General features: G+C 51.3%; 4 protein-coding genes across 4 annotated transcripts; 3 read left to right on the plus strand and 1 right to left on the minus strand.

The window, feature by feature from the left end:
- Positions 1-260: 260 nt before the first annotated feature.
- On the plus strand, positions 261-2,559 carry N7511_005676 (DUF3405 domain-containing protein; the record flags this gene model as incomplete). Its single annotated transcript, XM_057128053.1, has 4 exons — positions 261-574; positions 642-1,481; positions 1,540-2,386; positions 2,458-2,559. The coding sequence occupies 4 exons, from the start codon at positions 261-263 to the stop codon at positions 2,557-2,559; spliced, it is 2,103 nt and encodes a 700-aa protein (XP_056984570.1).
- An 865-nt stretch (positions 2,560-3,424) lies between these two features.
- Positions 3,425-6,023, minus strand: N7511_005677 (F-box and WD domain protein; the record flags this gene model as incomplete). Its single annotated transcript, XM_057128054.1, has 2 exons — positions 3,425-5,676; positions 5,807-6,023. 2 exons carry the CDS (start codon positions 6,021-6,023, stop codon positions 3,425-3,427), a joined length of 2,469 nt encoding a protein of 822 aa, XP_056984571.1.
- A 1,579-nt stretch (positions 6,024-7,602) lies between these two features.
- Positions 7,603-10,481, plus strand: N7511_005678 (Rho family guanine nucleotide exchange factor CDC24; the record flags this gene model as incomplete). The annotated part of the gene is made up of 3 exons (XM_057128055.1): positions 7,603-8,571; positions 8,628-8,876; positions 8,937-10,481. The coding sequence occupies 3 exons, from the start codon at positions 7,603-7,605 to the stop codon at positions 10,479-10,481; spliced, it is 2,763 nt and encodes a 920-aa protein (XP_056984572.1).
- An 849-nt stretch (positions 10,482-11,330) lies between these two features.
- Positions 11,331-12,957, plus strand: N7511_005679 (pyridoxal phosphate-dependent aminotransferase; the record flags this gene model as incomplete). Its single annotated transcript, XM_057128056.1, has 4 exons — positions 11,331-11,415; positions 11,487-11,962; positions 12,012-12,297; positions 12,356-12,957. 4 exons carry the CDS (start codon positions 11,331-11,333, stop codon positions 12,955-12,957), a joined length of 1,449 nt encoding a protein of 482 aa, XP_056984573.1.
- Positions 12,958-15,715: the final 2,758 nt, after the last annotated feature.

The following is a 15,715-nucleotide window of genomic DNA, read 5'->3' on the forward strand; positions in this document are numbered from 1 at the left end:
AGGTAGTCAGCAGCGCGTAGTGATGACATCGTACGCACCAAGCCTAGCCCTGTCCCAAAGTTAGCAGCCAGACATCAAGAGTCTGAGACTTCGATGGTCAATGGTTGAACAGTGTGTTTGCATCACTTGCTCCGGTAGCTCTTGAATTTACCCTTACTTCCGATATCATTGTCTACACTGACCAGGGCTACAGAACGTGGTCAACAAAGTATGTCCTCGCTCTCGCTCTTTCCCAAGACCTAAACAGACGTACGATCACAATGAAGATGATCCCAAGAAACAGATCACAGCACAAATTCCGCCCAAGATCCAACACTACGTTCTGGTCTCGTCGATGGATATGGTTCCGCTGGCTGGGATATCTAACCTGCCTTGTCACCGTGTTCCGGGTCTACTCATTTCTCGTCCAGAATCCAGAGACGAACATTCTTCGGACTGTTTTTGATTCTTTCTGTCGGCCTGGAATCCTTCGACCAGGTCAATACAAGCAGATTGTGGGATTTGTGCCAGCAACATATGAAGTGCCATATGAAGACCCCGATTTGGATCAAAAGGGATTAGTTCATGACCGCAGGTCTGGAGTCCAAATACCCCCTCCTTGAGATGACAAGGAAGCTAACCATTGATCTTGCTTTCCTTAGAGACAAGCAGTTCTACCTCGGCGGTACACTTACCTTGACAAGTATCAAATCCATCAATGCCTCGCACCCGACTCCCTTCATCTACGACCCATACCCAGCATACAACAGTCGAAAGTGGAAGAAGCAATACCACGGCAAGTTTCAGCCATGTATGGGTCCGCGGGGCCATTTCCTCGACCGCAGACGACCAGAAGATATGATCCAAGTCTATAAGGGCCAACAGACCGGATTCCCCGAGCCGAAATTTGGATCACACGAGGCCATGGACCTAGACGGCGACGTGTGCACAGATCGCTATTCCCGCTTTGGGGCATATGGGTTCGATGAAAGGGGCGAGGATGAAGTACCTGGTTTCTCACGGCCACCTATTGTACCCTGGCACCGGGTTGACTGGCACGAATTGCAATCTCAATGTTTGGAGCGAAATGCTGGTAGATATAAGACAAATGACGTGGTAAATGTCTCTATGCAGAGTCCACTGTCTTTTGATCTTCCTGATAGCCCCCATAAGACGTGGGACTCGCCTCCTATTCCGGCGTCGAATGTCAAGCGTTACCACCATCGCACTGCGCTGTTGATTAGGGCTTGGAATGGGTTGACTTGGAAGCCACATCATCGGGAGTACCTCCGGGCGCTTATCATGGAGCTTTCTTTACATTCTGGTGGGGAGTATCAGATCTTTCTCCTGATTCATGTCAAGGATGATGAGATGCCAATCTTCTCGGATGCGAGGACCATCAGTCAGCTTAAGAGGACTGTTCCTGAGGAATTTCGGAATATGACTCTCTTTTTTAATAACAAACTCCTGGAGGCTTGGTATCCAAAGATAGAAGAGCATACGTGAGTCAATTCCTCGAAGCCCTAAGTTCAAAGGTCCTCTGGTTGACACAATCCCCAGTCCCCAGCTTCAACACCACCAGCCACTGCAGATATTTGCCCAGTTATATCCCAGCTTCGATTACTACTGGCAACTAGAAATGGACGGTCGACACACAGGACACACCTACCACTTCCTCGAACAATCAGTCTCATTCGCAAAAGCCCAGTCGCGAAAATACCTCTGGGAACGAAACGCTTACTTCTACACCCCCGGTGCACACGGCAACTGGAGCGAATTCAGCCATATGGTTGACAAAAGCCTAGAGGGCCTTTCAAGCCAAACAGTCTGGGGCCCCGTCTCCGGTACAGGAATCAGACCGCTGGGCCCCGATCCCCCAGTCCCGCACCCAGACCACGACAACCACACCTGGGGCGTCGGAGAAGAAGCAGACTTCATAACCTTCCTACCAATCTTCAACCCAAAAGACACAGAATGGACCTTCCCCGACAAGATCTGGAACTTCAAATACGGCGACGAAACACCGCGCCGCGCAGCTGTTATTACTATGGGTCGGTACTCGAAGCGACTCCTCGATCTGATCCATGATGCTCAAGCAACAAAGGGTCTCGGTCTTGCCTCTGAGATGACGGGTGCGTCGTGGTCGCTTTTCCACGGCCTGAAGGCTGTGTGTGTACCTCATCCTATCTATGCGGATGGCCAGTGGACACCGCAGGAACTGGCGCGCATTTACAACCCTGGTTCGCCGGAGAATATTAATGGCGGTCCGGACAGTATTTGGAATTTTGATCATATTTTTGATCATATTACCTACCGGCTGTCGTATATGTTTACGACGCACAGCGCGGAGGATATGTACAGGCGTTGGCTGGGGTTTAGGACTGCGGAGCATGAGGGTGGGAAGACAGTGAGTTTCTCATGTTTTGGGCTTGAATGTTGGTCTTCTTTTGCATGGCTTACTGATGCTTTCAGTCTTAGTCGTATGAGGATCGCTTTGGGAGACATTGTTTTCCGTCTATGTTTCTTCATACGATTAAGAATACAGCTCATGGGATGGGACCGGACAGGGCTGTTCCGTGATTGACTCGGCGTTTGGGATATTCTATTGCTTTATGTTATGTGGAGGATGGAATACAAATCTAGGACAGATTGTCACCTTAATAAGTAATCAAGATCAAGATTAGCCGTTCAATGCTTGCTTGCCTCTGGATGAACTACTATGGTGCTTTGGGAATATGCCGGATGCCGAGGAACCTGCATGGTGAATAGGGACAGGGAATGGGCTCAATTGCACGGAATATCGAACCCGTATGAGGGCTGGACACCATGAGCTGTGCCGCTTTCTATAGTCTCTCTGCCGAGTAGGCATCTTCGCGGTCTTGATCAAATTGATATCCATATTTCTTGGAGTCCAAAGACGATAGATACATAGTTATTTCTGTATACGTCTTCGCGGCTAGACTTAACAATAAAGTATCTAAATTATGTTGGAGACTAATCTTTGGAGTCAAATTTGCTATTGATCACACGGGGTGAAATCATGCATTGATAGACTGCCACACTGGCCATGCAAGATAAATATGTTAGGCATATAGAAACCGGAAAGACGATAAAGGATACACCAGGCATGTCTCTGGACGCAAAGTAAGATAAGGGATACATCATTATAAAGATAAAGGGCCCGTCGTATGCATAGGAGAATGGAATGGAACGGAAACAGGTGGGGGGAGAGAGAAGCAGGTAAATTATTCGAAGCGCCCATGAAGCACAGGACACAAGAACGGGAAAAGAAGCAAACATTATGCAGGATGCGAGTAGAAAGTCATCATTGAACAGCTGCACCGGTCATGTCTTTCGTCAGAGCATTGAGGGGTTCGCGTCCAGCGCGGGTGATGGAAAGATACGCAGGTGGTGATGATCGAGGGTATAAAAATCTGTATAGGATCTATAATCCCTGGAAGAATGGGCATGCCTCAATGAGTTCTTCGTCATCACAGGCGAAATCCCATCCCACAATGCGCGGGTCGACACTGGCGCAAATGATCTTTCGTGCATCGAATTGGAGTTTAAATACTCTGGCTGTGGGAGTAGGAACAAGTGGCTGTCTCCGTGCGTGGATGTGGTGATGATGGTGGTGGGCGGGGGGAGGATAGGGTGCCTGCGCGAGTGTTCCAACTGGAGGAGCTGCATTGGCGTGAGCAGTCTGATTGTTCTGGTTTGCAGGTCCGGCTTGAGCTGTGTTATTTCCACCGTTTTGTCCTGTCTGCGGAAGTGTCATCAGAACTTGTGCAGCTTGCAGCTGTTGAGCCTGAGCCGCGACAGTAGTCCGTGCTACTTGGCTGAGATTCCCACGAGCGGCGTTGGTAACGGCATCAGCTTGTCGTAGTTGGTGAGCCATTGTCCATCTGCCATCACGATCCTTGTGCCAGATCAAGATGGTCTCATCGTAGGATCCTGAGACGATGCGGGCCCAGCTGCTACCTCCACCACCAGGGGGGATCTTTGCTCCGAGCGCAATGATATCACGAGGGTCCCGAGATCCTGTAGTATCGACTCGATGGCCGGTTCGTCGTTGTTCCCTAGCACCTAACTCAACGGATTCTCCGGCCGCTTGAGCGGCGTAGAATTCATTTTCCACTGCTCGCGCTTCTTCTCGCAAGGTTTCGTCAGCCCCAGGACGATCGCCAAAGCCAGCTTGAAGAGTGCGAACAAGGTTGCTATGACCGCGAAGGCACGCTACCTCGGCCCCAGATACATGATCATAAATGCGGACTGTGTTATCATTGCTGCCACTGATAATCCTTCGGCTGTCGAATTCGACACACGCGATACCTTTCTCGTGGCCCATCAAAGTCTTCAAACACGCACCATTGCGAATGCTCCAAACCTTGATCATACGGTCACCAGATGCAGTTACAATCTCATCGCCGTGAATCTGCATCGCATTGACCGCAGCCCCGTGCCCTTCCACAGTCATGAGCAACGAATAAGGTTGCAAGGCTTTGATTTGCCCATTGGCGATGCTAGCCTCGAGCATGTTTGGCGCGATATCGGTCAGATCAATTATGTGCGAAGGATAAGTTGCACTACCTCCTCGGCAGATGCGTGGGTAGTTTTCGTCGTTCGGCAAAAGCTCCTTGCGGTTCCAGACCTTGACCGTTCGGTCTTTAGAGCAGGTAACCAGGTAGCGATGATCGAACTTCAGGTTTAGGACCGAATCTGCATGTGCCTTGGTGATCTGATGAATCTTTTCACCGGTTGAGAATTTCCAGACGATGATGGTTTTGTCGCTGCTACCAGAGATGATGACATCTTCCTCAGGGCTAGGATCGAATTGAAGACAGAGAACAGACTTTGCGTGACCGATTAGCGGAGCGTGCCATAGACGCTTTGTGTCCAGATTCCAGACACGGACTGTCTTGTCTCGACTCCCACTGACCAACCATCTTCCTTCGAACTGAATCGCATAGACACATTCTCGATGCGCTTCCTCGGGGTAGGATGGATCGGGAAGCTGGAAATTGGTGTATCGCCCTTGGTGCCAGTTCTTCTCAAGCCGCCTGCGTTGCTTGTATAGATGGGACCAGTTGACCTTGACACTTCCGTTAGGAGCACGCGTGACGAGGGACGATCGCACAGGCGGGTACAGCGAGGAAGGGATTTGGAGGGAAGGGTTGGGCGGGGTGTGATTTGAGCCGGCCAGCGAAGGAGTAGCTTGGTCGTCGTCGGTCATGTGGTGATCACCCTCATTGTCGGCCACTGAGGGTGAAAAGTTAAGCCCAGCGACTCGTTGTTCTTCGGTGCTTCGCGAAGAAAGCCAGGTTGGAGGCACGCGCTTTTTGTGCTTAGGCTCCCCGATGTCTGGATCGTTGTGTCGCAGGCGAGACTTCCGGGACTGGGGCGAGATGGGTTCGGACTGCTCCTTTTCAAAGGCACGAATCGCTCGCACATCCATACGCCATCCTTCGTTGATATAGAGAAATCGCCATAGACCCGAGTCTAGAATTCGTTCACGCCACGCGCGGGACGAAAGCGAACAGTTCAAGAGTGTTTGGGGGTCAAGGTAGGAGAAAATTTCCCATGTGAGTTCAGGAGGAAGTTTGGCAACGGGGTCCATATGAAGAATGGGATTGAGTCGCTCGACTACTGCGGCGATGCTTGAGGTGCGTAGGGATCGTAGGAGGCTGTACGCGAGCTCTATGAGGGGAGGGCCAGGGTCAGCAAGAAGAACCGAGTGACCAAGAAGACAGAGGCGACAAGCTGGCAATGCGCACTTCCCTGGTGTGGCAATAAGGGGACAATAAAGTGAACAAAAAGCAATTCTCACCTGCTCTTCCGGCTTCGCTCTGAGCAAGCACCCAATTTGGGAGCATCATAACATTGTCCGCGCCCGGGTCCTTCTCTGCTTGACTTCGGGTCTCATCAGAGTATCCTTCGTCGAGCTTGAAAGAGGGCGACAGAGAGGGCGCAGGGAAGTCGCCAACGGTCGTCTGCAATCGCAAGGACGGGGATGTTCCAGCATCAGGCATGGAGTCGCCCTCCATTGATGCGGTTCCGAGGGGTTTGCGCCGTGATGACGAGTTGAACACCGAGAACGGTGACTCTGCGCTGGACCTATAGTAGACTGTACACAAGTACCGGAGAGATAGGAATCAGGAAACGAGGGTTGTCCCCGAGAGGATGAATGTTAAGAGGAAGGTTGAATGGGTTGGCCACTCTTTTGCATGTCACGTCACGCCAGGCTCCACATAGAGAGTGGTATACTGTCACTATGAACACGCCAATTACTGTTATTTCTTACCCGTTTTACACCTTTTCGATTATAAATTAAATACTGCGAAATTATGAAGGCACTGGAATGGGCATTGCTGCCCCTGGGTCACGTGTGTCGGGCATTTGTAGACCAAGTTGTATGCAAGAAGCAGTAAGTTGTAAGGTTGGTGATGTTTACCAGGTTGCGAATCATAGTGCGGGGGATCCTGAATATGGTATCTAGCCTTCTGGTATCTGCGGAGAGTGATATCACTATATGAAATACATATACATATTACAACTTTTAGTGGTTCGAAGCTATTGAAGCCAGAACACAGCCTGTTCCAGCCATACATGGGTTACTATACATCAAAGATATGCTAGATTGTACATCTATGCCGGTCAAATAGAGAAACCCTCCATACATACTCAAGTACACAGCCAGCTGTCGACTCCCCTCAGTCCAACCTGCATAGCTAGGGCCTATGGCCATGGGCCTGGCCATTAGGCAGCAGGCCCCATATCCTCAGGGTCAACTGCTTCAATATCGACAGCCCAGGTCAGACCCAACTGAGCTCTTCAAGAAACCCGTAGTTCCCTTGTTGCGATGTCTGTCTCTCTGTCTTTTTATACTTCCCAAAAGGTGTCAACTGCCCCTCTCCACATCCCACCGCCCGATGGAACACACGCTAAACCCCTTGGGGCAACTGAACAGACTCTCCTTCGGCTCACCCTCTCTCCTTTCTCCGTTTTTACCATCAGCAGAACTGCCGTTCATCTGTTGTGCTGGCTGTTGTCATTCCATTTGATTGCCTCGAATATCATCGGGCGAGCCCTTGTTTCTGATTCCAATATCCCCCTTGGCGCCCCCTTTTTTCCTTCGCCCGCCTCCCCCCCCCAGGTCCTAGTGACTGACCCTCGAGGTGTTTCTCCGAACTTTCTTTCACCTTCGATTTGACTCGCTTGCCCGGCTGCAGCGAGACTATAGCTCGAATCTTAACACCCCATCGATTGGGGTTGGCTGCAGGTCGGAATATATTTCTCGAGCCCCTCCTTTTCCGCTAGAGAGGGACGGTGCCCCCGAATTTGAGATCCGAGTCGTCGGTTCATAAATATCCCTATATCGACCTCAAGCTGGCGTGAAGCTGCTTCGCTGCATTCACATATTACGCGTTGACTGGAGAGCTAGTTGTCTTGAATCTCGAACTCGGACTGCGCCCACACCCACCCGGGGAATCCATGATCGCCATCTCTCATTTCCCGACGCTTGTCGCTCCCTCCGAACTCGCCCTTCGTGGGTCTGCTGTGCAGATTCAAAACTGAGACTGGCTGGTCTAACTCATACATACTTCGCCCTCGAGCACATTCGATATGATCGATTCCGCAGCGATGAGCGGTGCGCCGGTCGCCGAGGATAACATCATCAATCGGCGGGGTGGTGAGTCGATCTACCAGAGCTGTGTCAACTTGAGGCGGAGGCTTTCCGAGGTCCCGAATTTCGAGTCATACCTGCAAGAGATGGATGATGATGATCGCATCAGAGGGAACACTGATCCGGTAGCATCGTTGTGGAACTGCCTGCGAAATGGTTATCCACTGTTGAGCATCTATAACGCTTCTGGTCCTGATGAAAAGCTGGAGATCAACCCGGAGAAGGTGACAGAAGGAAAGCGCCCCAAGGCCGCAACCTTCAAGTTTCTCCAGGCCTGCTTGCAGGACCTGGCGTTCCCTCAGCAAGATTGCTTCTTGATCACTGATCTCTATGGCGATAGCACGACGGGATTCATCAAAGTGATAAAGATGGTCAACCGTGTGGTGGACATCCTGGAGATGCAAGGTCAATTAAAGCAATCGGAAGCCACAGAGGCTCCTCTTAAGGCGACTGGTAAACTTACCACGCGGGAGCATATTCTGAAGGAACTTCTTGAAACGGAGCGCGACTATGTCCACCATCTGCAAAATCTCCAAGCGCTCAAAAAGGAACTAGAGGAGACAGGTGCTTTAACTGGTGATGCGAGTCATCAAATTTTCCTCAACTTGAACAACTTGCTAGATTTCGCGCAACGATTCCTCATTCGTATGGAGCAACACTACGCACTGCCGGAAGAAATGCAGAACTGGGGACAACTCTTCTTCTCGCACGAAGAAGCATTTCGGCAGTATGAACCTTTCATTGCCAACCAGATGCGTTGTGATGAGGCTTGTCTCAAGGAGTGGGATAAGATCATGTCTGCGCCCCGTTCTGTGGACTTGCAACAAATGGTTGCGCAGCCGAAAACGCTCAACGGCTTCTTTGTTAAGCCCTTCCAGCGATTGACTCGCTACCCGCTTATGCTCTCAGTAAGTAGGTCCTTTGTCGTTATGTCGGGATAGATGGGCTAATTTGAGTTTTCTAGGAATTACGCAAACAATTAGAAGATCCACAGCTTCAGGGTGATATCACCCATGCAATTGACACTATTCAAAATGTGCTGGACTTTGCGAACGAGGCGATTCATAAGGAACATTTGGCCGCAGCCGTTGTTGATCTCTCTGAGCGGGTAGATGACTGGAAGGCATTGAAAATGGACTCTTTTGGAGACCTTCTTCGATTTGGCACATTCCAAGTAGTCAAGGGAGACAGTGGCAAAGATAATGAAAGAGAGGTATGCCATTGCTTCATTGTCTATCTTTACATGGAGTAGTAACGTGCTAACATGATCCAGTATCATATTTATCTGTTTGAACGAATTCTTCTCTGCTGCAAAGACATCAACCCCAACAAACAAAAGACCAAGCTCATGATGCAGAAGGACAAGCCGTCGCTCAACGCGAGAGGAAAGGCTCGTCTTCAGTTGAAAGGCCGGATCTACATGGCCAACGTCACGGATATCGTGTGCCTCCAGAAGCCCGGCCTCTACCGTATTCAGATTTTCTGGAAGGGTGACCCCGGCGTTGTCGACAATTTCATCATTCGTTATTCGAATGAAAACATAATGCGCGATTGGTACAAGGACATCGACACCCAACGAGCAATTCAAGCCGAGAGACGCAATCTTCGAAACACCGGTACCTCAGACAGTGAATTCACATACATGGAGGGTATGGCCCAGATGCCCAACCCGTATCAACAGGAGTACGACACTGATGACACCAATGGCAAAGACCCTTACCATTCTGAGTTCCCTATGAGCCGGAATGCATCTAGTACCAGCTTGAGGACTCGGTCCGCCACCGGTGGCAGTACTAACTCTGTCCCTCATCCAAATGGCCGATCGCGCTACACTGGATCGACTGATCCGACACTCTCAGTGCACACTCAATTCTCTGGCAATGGAAACATGTCACCCGGCGATCGCGGAATGAACTCTTATTTCTCTCCTACGGAGACTCCATCTACCAGATCCAGTTCCCAATCAGGATTTTCATTTGGACGCCAGAATACTAATTCCACGACACCATCGACTGTTTGGAATGAAGAGTCAAATCGATACACAGCGCCGGCCCTATCTCGTGTAGCGTCGCGGGAAGGTTCAACCTCTGGGGGATACTTCCCGCCGCAGCCTAATGGTCGAGCGGCCCAGCGTCCATCTTTGCCTCCGCTCTCAGGGCCTCAGTCTGCCAATGGCATGGCTCAGCGGCTGCGTTCGGCCAGCAGTCCTGATATTCATCACCATAACAACGCTCCTCCTGGTTCTCAACGGTACATGGGAGTGCACACTATGCAGACGGTCGATAATGTCCCGGTCCCTCCGATTCCTGCGCACATGGCCAACATGAAAGCGCCAGTCAACCGAAGCCAGACCAGTTCACCCACCAACAGTCAACTCCCTATCCGTTCCCAGCCACATCTCCACACCACGCACTTTAATGAACCCGAATATAATGAAGGACGCAACTCAGGACAACTCTCTGATCATGCCACCTCGCCTCTGACCCAAGAGCCCGATGAAGGAGACCCATACATGCCTACTCAGCTCAAGGCTAAGGTCAACTTCGAGGACAACTACGTGACCCTGGTGATTGCCACCAACATCCTCTTCCGTTCGTTGACGGACCGCGTGGATGCCAAACTGGCTCGTTTCACTGATCGATCCATTGGAAACAAAACCGTTCGATTGCGCTACCGCGATGAGGACGGAGACTTTGTCACTATCGATAGCGACGAGGCGGTTCAACTCGCCTTCATGGAGTGGCGTGAACAGCACCGTGACATGCTTGCCAAAGGCCTCGTCGGAGAGATCCAACTCTACTGTCAGGTGGTCGATTAGATGACTCGTTCTCGCGTCTTTCTCCCGTTCGTCATGAAATAATACCCTATATTTTGCGAGGATCATCTTGATTCCTATCTCTTAACAATTTGCATCGCCTGTGGCTCCCATATCTTTCCCATCCGGGTTGCCTTGCGACTGAGCAACTGTTCTCGCGGAGATACTTTCTTTCTATCTCCCTTTTGTCACCTCCGAGCTGGCTGTGGCATTCGGGCAGTCCTCATGAGCATCTGCATAATGATTTGATTTACGGCATGAATGTTATAGCGAGGTGGAGGGACCTCGGGGAAGACTTGCATCGTTGAATTTGCGCCCTTTATGTGAACGTTGACTGCTCTCTTCACCTGATCTCCATGTCCACGAACGTATGAAGCACTTTACATGATGTATGCATATCGATTTGTATTTTCTGGCCTGCATTGTCACGAATTCTATAAAAGACTTTTTTTTCCGTTTTGTTTACTTTGATCGGGATGCCGTAGCAGCCGGGTAGCCGAGACCGAGACAGGAAGACTCGCGTTGAGCTCTAGTCAGAACCATAGCTATCCCGGCAACATCGACAATTGACGCTTCTGAACATCTATCCAGACCGAAAATGAAACCTTTTGCGTTGCTGCTATTAATGTCTGCGACACGTGGAGCGTGCTGGCATCCGAATGAGGGATAATTGGGTAAACTGTCGGTGATTCCGTCGAATCGTCGGTCAGGATTTTGACAGATGATCTTTTTCTTTCATAAAGCGGTGGGTGCCAACCGTTGGGCACACACTTTTTCGCCTATCTTCTTTTCAAGCATTCGCAGAATCTCGATCATCACCTGCATCTCACCACGCATCACAAGCTGCCAAGAATGTCATTCTCCGGCCGCCGCCTGAGCCTCCTGCGCCCCGCTGAGAACCGCCGCTTCTCAGCGAGCAAGCAGCTGTCAACCAATGGTATAACCTTGAGCCCCTGTCAAGACACAGCTTTGCCACAGCTTGAACACAGCTTTTCTAACAATCACCAGAAATCCACTCCGAGACTCATCGTCAATTCCGCGCTGCCCACGAAGGTCACCGTCCCCACGCCGGCCTCGACGCCTCCCGTGCTTCTACCGGTGTCGTCTGGTGTACAGAGCGAGCCGCTGAGCATGGCTACACCGAAGACCCCTCCAGCTGGGCCAACTTAGGTCAGGGAGCCCCCGAGGCCGACGACGAGATCGAAGGTAGCTTCCCGCGCCCAACGTCAATCCCCATCAGCTCCGCTGCTCGGGAGTATGGTCCGACCGCCGGTATCAAGCCGTTGCGCGCGGCCGTTGCTCGTCTGTACAATGACCACTACCGTCAGGGCAAGGAGAGCCAGTATACCTGGGAGAATGTCTGCATTGTGCCTGGTGGGCGTGCGGGCTTGATCCGTATCGCTGCTATCCTGGGTAACTCGTACCTGTCGTTCCCTATTCCCGATTACTCGGCGTACTCGGAGATGCTGTCTCTGTTCAAGAACGTGAGTTGAGCTTGGATGGGTTGGTCCCAACGTTGCTAACCATGGGCAGATTGCTCCCATCCCCATTCCTCTCTCCCAAGAAGATCACTACCACATCCACCCCAACAAGATCGCCGAGGAAATCGCTCGTGGTACTCAGGTGCTGCTGACTTCCAACCCCCGTAACCCTACCGGCCACTTTGTGTCTCACGAGGAGCTGGTTGAGATTCAGGACCTCTGCCGTGACCGCGCAACTCTCATCTTGGATGAGTTCTACGGCGGATACAACTACACCTCAGATTGTGATGGTTCCACTATCAGCGGCGCCGCGAACGTCATCGACGTCGACAAGGATGGTACGCTCCTACTGGTCCTTATAATTGTACATTTCAAGTCCACTAATGCCCTATCTAGATGTCCTCCTCATCGACGGCCTGACCAAGCGCTTCCGTCTGCCCGGCTGGCGTATCGCCTGGGTCGTCGGACCCAAGGAATTCGTGGACGCCCTTGGTTCCGCAGGCTCCTACCTCGACGGCGGCGCCAACGTGCCTTTCCAAGAAGCCGCCATCCCCATGCTCGAGCCGGACCTCGTGCGCGCAGAGATGAAGGCTCTGCAGTCCCACTTTATCGAGAAGCGTGACTACGTCCTCAAGCGCCTGTACGATATCGGCTTCCGTGTCCAGGATGTGCCCCAGGCCACCTTCTACATCTGGCTGGATTTGACCTCCCTCGACCCTCCCCTCCCCCCTCAGGCTAACATCTCCGACGGTCTGAACTTCTTCAACGCGCTGCTGAGCGAGAAGGTCATTGTTGTGCCTGGTATCTTCTTCGACCTGAACCCGGCTAAGCGTCGTGATCTCTTCGACAGCCCGTGTCACCACTTTGTGCGTTTGAGCTACGGTCCCAAGATGGATGTCCTTAAGATGGGTCTGGATGGTATCGAGCGGGTGATCAAGCGTGCCCGTGAGGTTGCTCAGCCGAAGTGGGAGGATGAAGTTGCCGTTTCTGATGATTAGATGATATTTATGAAGTGATGTTCCGTGTTAAGTGGATTTGGTCAAGTTTATCGTCGAGTTGGTTTGGTAGAACCGGACTTGGAGACGACCTATAACGCACATAGTGTACAGATTGTTGCAACACTTTTCCACACTGAACGAACACGACGTAGCCTTGTACGTTGCCTTGAACGTAGCCCATCTACTTGAGAAGCCCAAACCCCAAGACCAGCTCTTGCCCATGCTCTGTCCAGCATCGAGCCATCAGAGCACCGGCTCTACTCGCATGGCGTACCTGCATCACCTCTGGCAATGGCTTATACTCTTACCCGCCAACTATCCCCCAATACACCAGCGAAAGCACATCCTCACTTCATTCCATTGGCTCCAGCCCCTCCCAATGTACACTCCCCCTTGGCATGACCTGTTTCTCATCGGCGTTGTCCGACACACGCCCCCGAATAGCCGAGCAATAGGCTATCTGTACATTTACAGTACACGAACCAAACCACCACCCCAAGAGATACCACGATTCCAAAGATCCCTGCCGGACAGAGTCTACAAGAATCGGCTCCAGCTTCAACGCGACCGATGCAACCGTCGTACAGCCAATACAGACTAGACACCAACACCACCGCCATAGCCATAGCCGTAACCACACAATCCACCCCAAGTCACCGGGCTCATCAAGGGATATCATTCCCATCAAAAAGACCAGTACTGCATAGATCCGCGGCAATCCGCGCCTCGTCTAAAATTTCTGAAACAGGTTTAGCGCCATCCGGGGGAATAGCGCCTCGATTGTCAGTGTGAAGTCTCTGGAGTCGCCAAAATCCCAGCGAGACGGTTGAGTGACATTTGCAGAGATTGTGATTGGCATTCGGGTCTGGTGAATGTTTAGCCTGTTCCTGTATACGGAGTCGAACCCGGTACGGTTCCACTTGGAATGGGATGCGCTCTTGTTCCAGGACTTGGTTCACGTTACTGTGCCTGACACGCGATTACAGTTACAGATCACAGTCGATCCGCTTAACTCTATACAGCGGTCGACACTGGTCAAATCCAGGGGCTTCTGGTTTGCTTGCGGGTTGCGCTTGGTACTGTTGGTGGACTTGGCACTTGGCTATACCGTGTCCAGGTGCAGACATGTGGATCTCGTGGGTTCCATTGATGGAGTCGTTAACTGGGCCACCGTTACACTATGTTCTTGTTCTACTGTACATGGTGGATGGTGGATGGTGGATGGTAGGTGAACTCCGTATCCGTAGCACCAACTGTGGCTCTGGTCCCAGTCCAGTTTCTTGTTCAGGGTATTAGTCCGAGTCTGGATGTGCATCTGGCTCTGGCTCTAGTGGATGGAGTGGGATTTGTCTCCCTCTCTCTGGTAATTTTAGATACGGCTTCACTCGAATATACCCAAGAGAAAAATCACATCCCCACAGAAAAGAGCATTGATTTTGTCATTTCAGAATCTAGACCGGGAGTTGGGGGAAGTGGGGGCACACAGAAGAGTCGAATACTCGCATACCGGGATAGATGGGATAGATGGGATGAATGGGATGAATGGGGGACATTTGGACGGGATCTGATCTTCACAACTCGGAAGCTGGGGGTGACACTGCAGATACGGGAGTATAGAGTAGAGCAAAAGTGACAGTTGAAACAAAAGCCCGTGGAAACAAAGTTTGCGCATTCTCTCCACTCAACAGCCGAGCGACACGATCTGGTAATTTCCCAGGCTCGGCAGAATTGGCCTTGGACGGGCTGAGCCGCTACATTGGCGACCTGAGTGATAAGCGGGCGTCGATCGCTCGTATCGGAGTTGCCTTCCGGCACTGTATGGGTTGCAAACCCTTTCTGGTTCAGATATATGTAGCAAATATAGCGATTATGGCAGAGAGAGCGGAGACAGGCGTGTCTCAAAATTAGGCATGGACTTGGGATCTGGACCTGGAATGGGAACGCGCAGTGGCCTCGCGGTGATCGGTGTGGTCTCCATTCCACAAAGCTTGTCTGCAGGTTCGGACTAGCACGAAAGAAGAATATGGTCGTATACAGTCTTGGGGGGGGAAGAATCCACCTCGACTAGTGTCTAACAGCTGAGCACTGGACAGGCTTTACCAAACACAAAACACTCAACATGGACCGAGTCCAGAGAGGACGGGATACCAGGATGCTGGTATCGAGAGTGTAAATACCGGGATCCAGTGGATCCCCGGGAACGGTCCAGTAGCGCACTCCGCAATTGAATACGGGAACACGGTAATCTGGTAAATACCAATACACACCCAAGCTCCCCCAAGGCCCAAGCTCCATCGGATTCCAAGCTTACAATTGGCGGCTTTTGCGGCTTTCGTCCAAACTTTATCACTTTTGATACCTGACATGAGCGGACTTTAGTCCTTCACTGGTTTTATACTGTAAGTAGGGGAAATGCCACTGGATAGTCATGGTGGTGGTATTCCTTGTTCTTTCTCAACATCCATACCTCTTCCGTCTCTGAAATCACGGATAGCAATGTCCATCAGCACATCAGCACTCGAACAACTAGAGTCAATATCGCAAAAGATGAAGACAACGGGCTCCATAATTAAAACGCGGCAGGCTATACCATGGGCTGTGCAGGTTCCCCATCTCGCGCCAACACCAGCGGCAAACTAGACAGCCCGGCGCCTACTGTAGTTAGTGTACAGGAAAGAACAAATCACGGCAAGCGTGATTTCCGAGATACGAAAGTGGCAGAGACACTGTCGTCATTTTCTCAGTCAAACTCCCTATT

The sequence above is a fragment of the Penicillium nucicola genome (genome assembly GCF_028828085.1).
Source record: "Penicillium nucicola strain IBT 29836 chromosome Unknown utg000005l, whole genome shotgun sequence".
NCBI lineage: Eukaryota > Fungi > Ascomycota > Eurotiomycetes > Eurotiales > Aspergillaceae > Penicillium > Penicillium nucicola.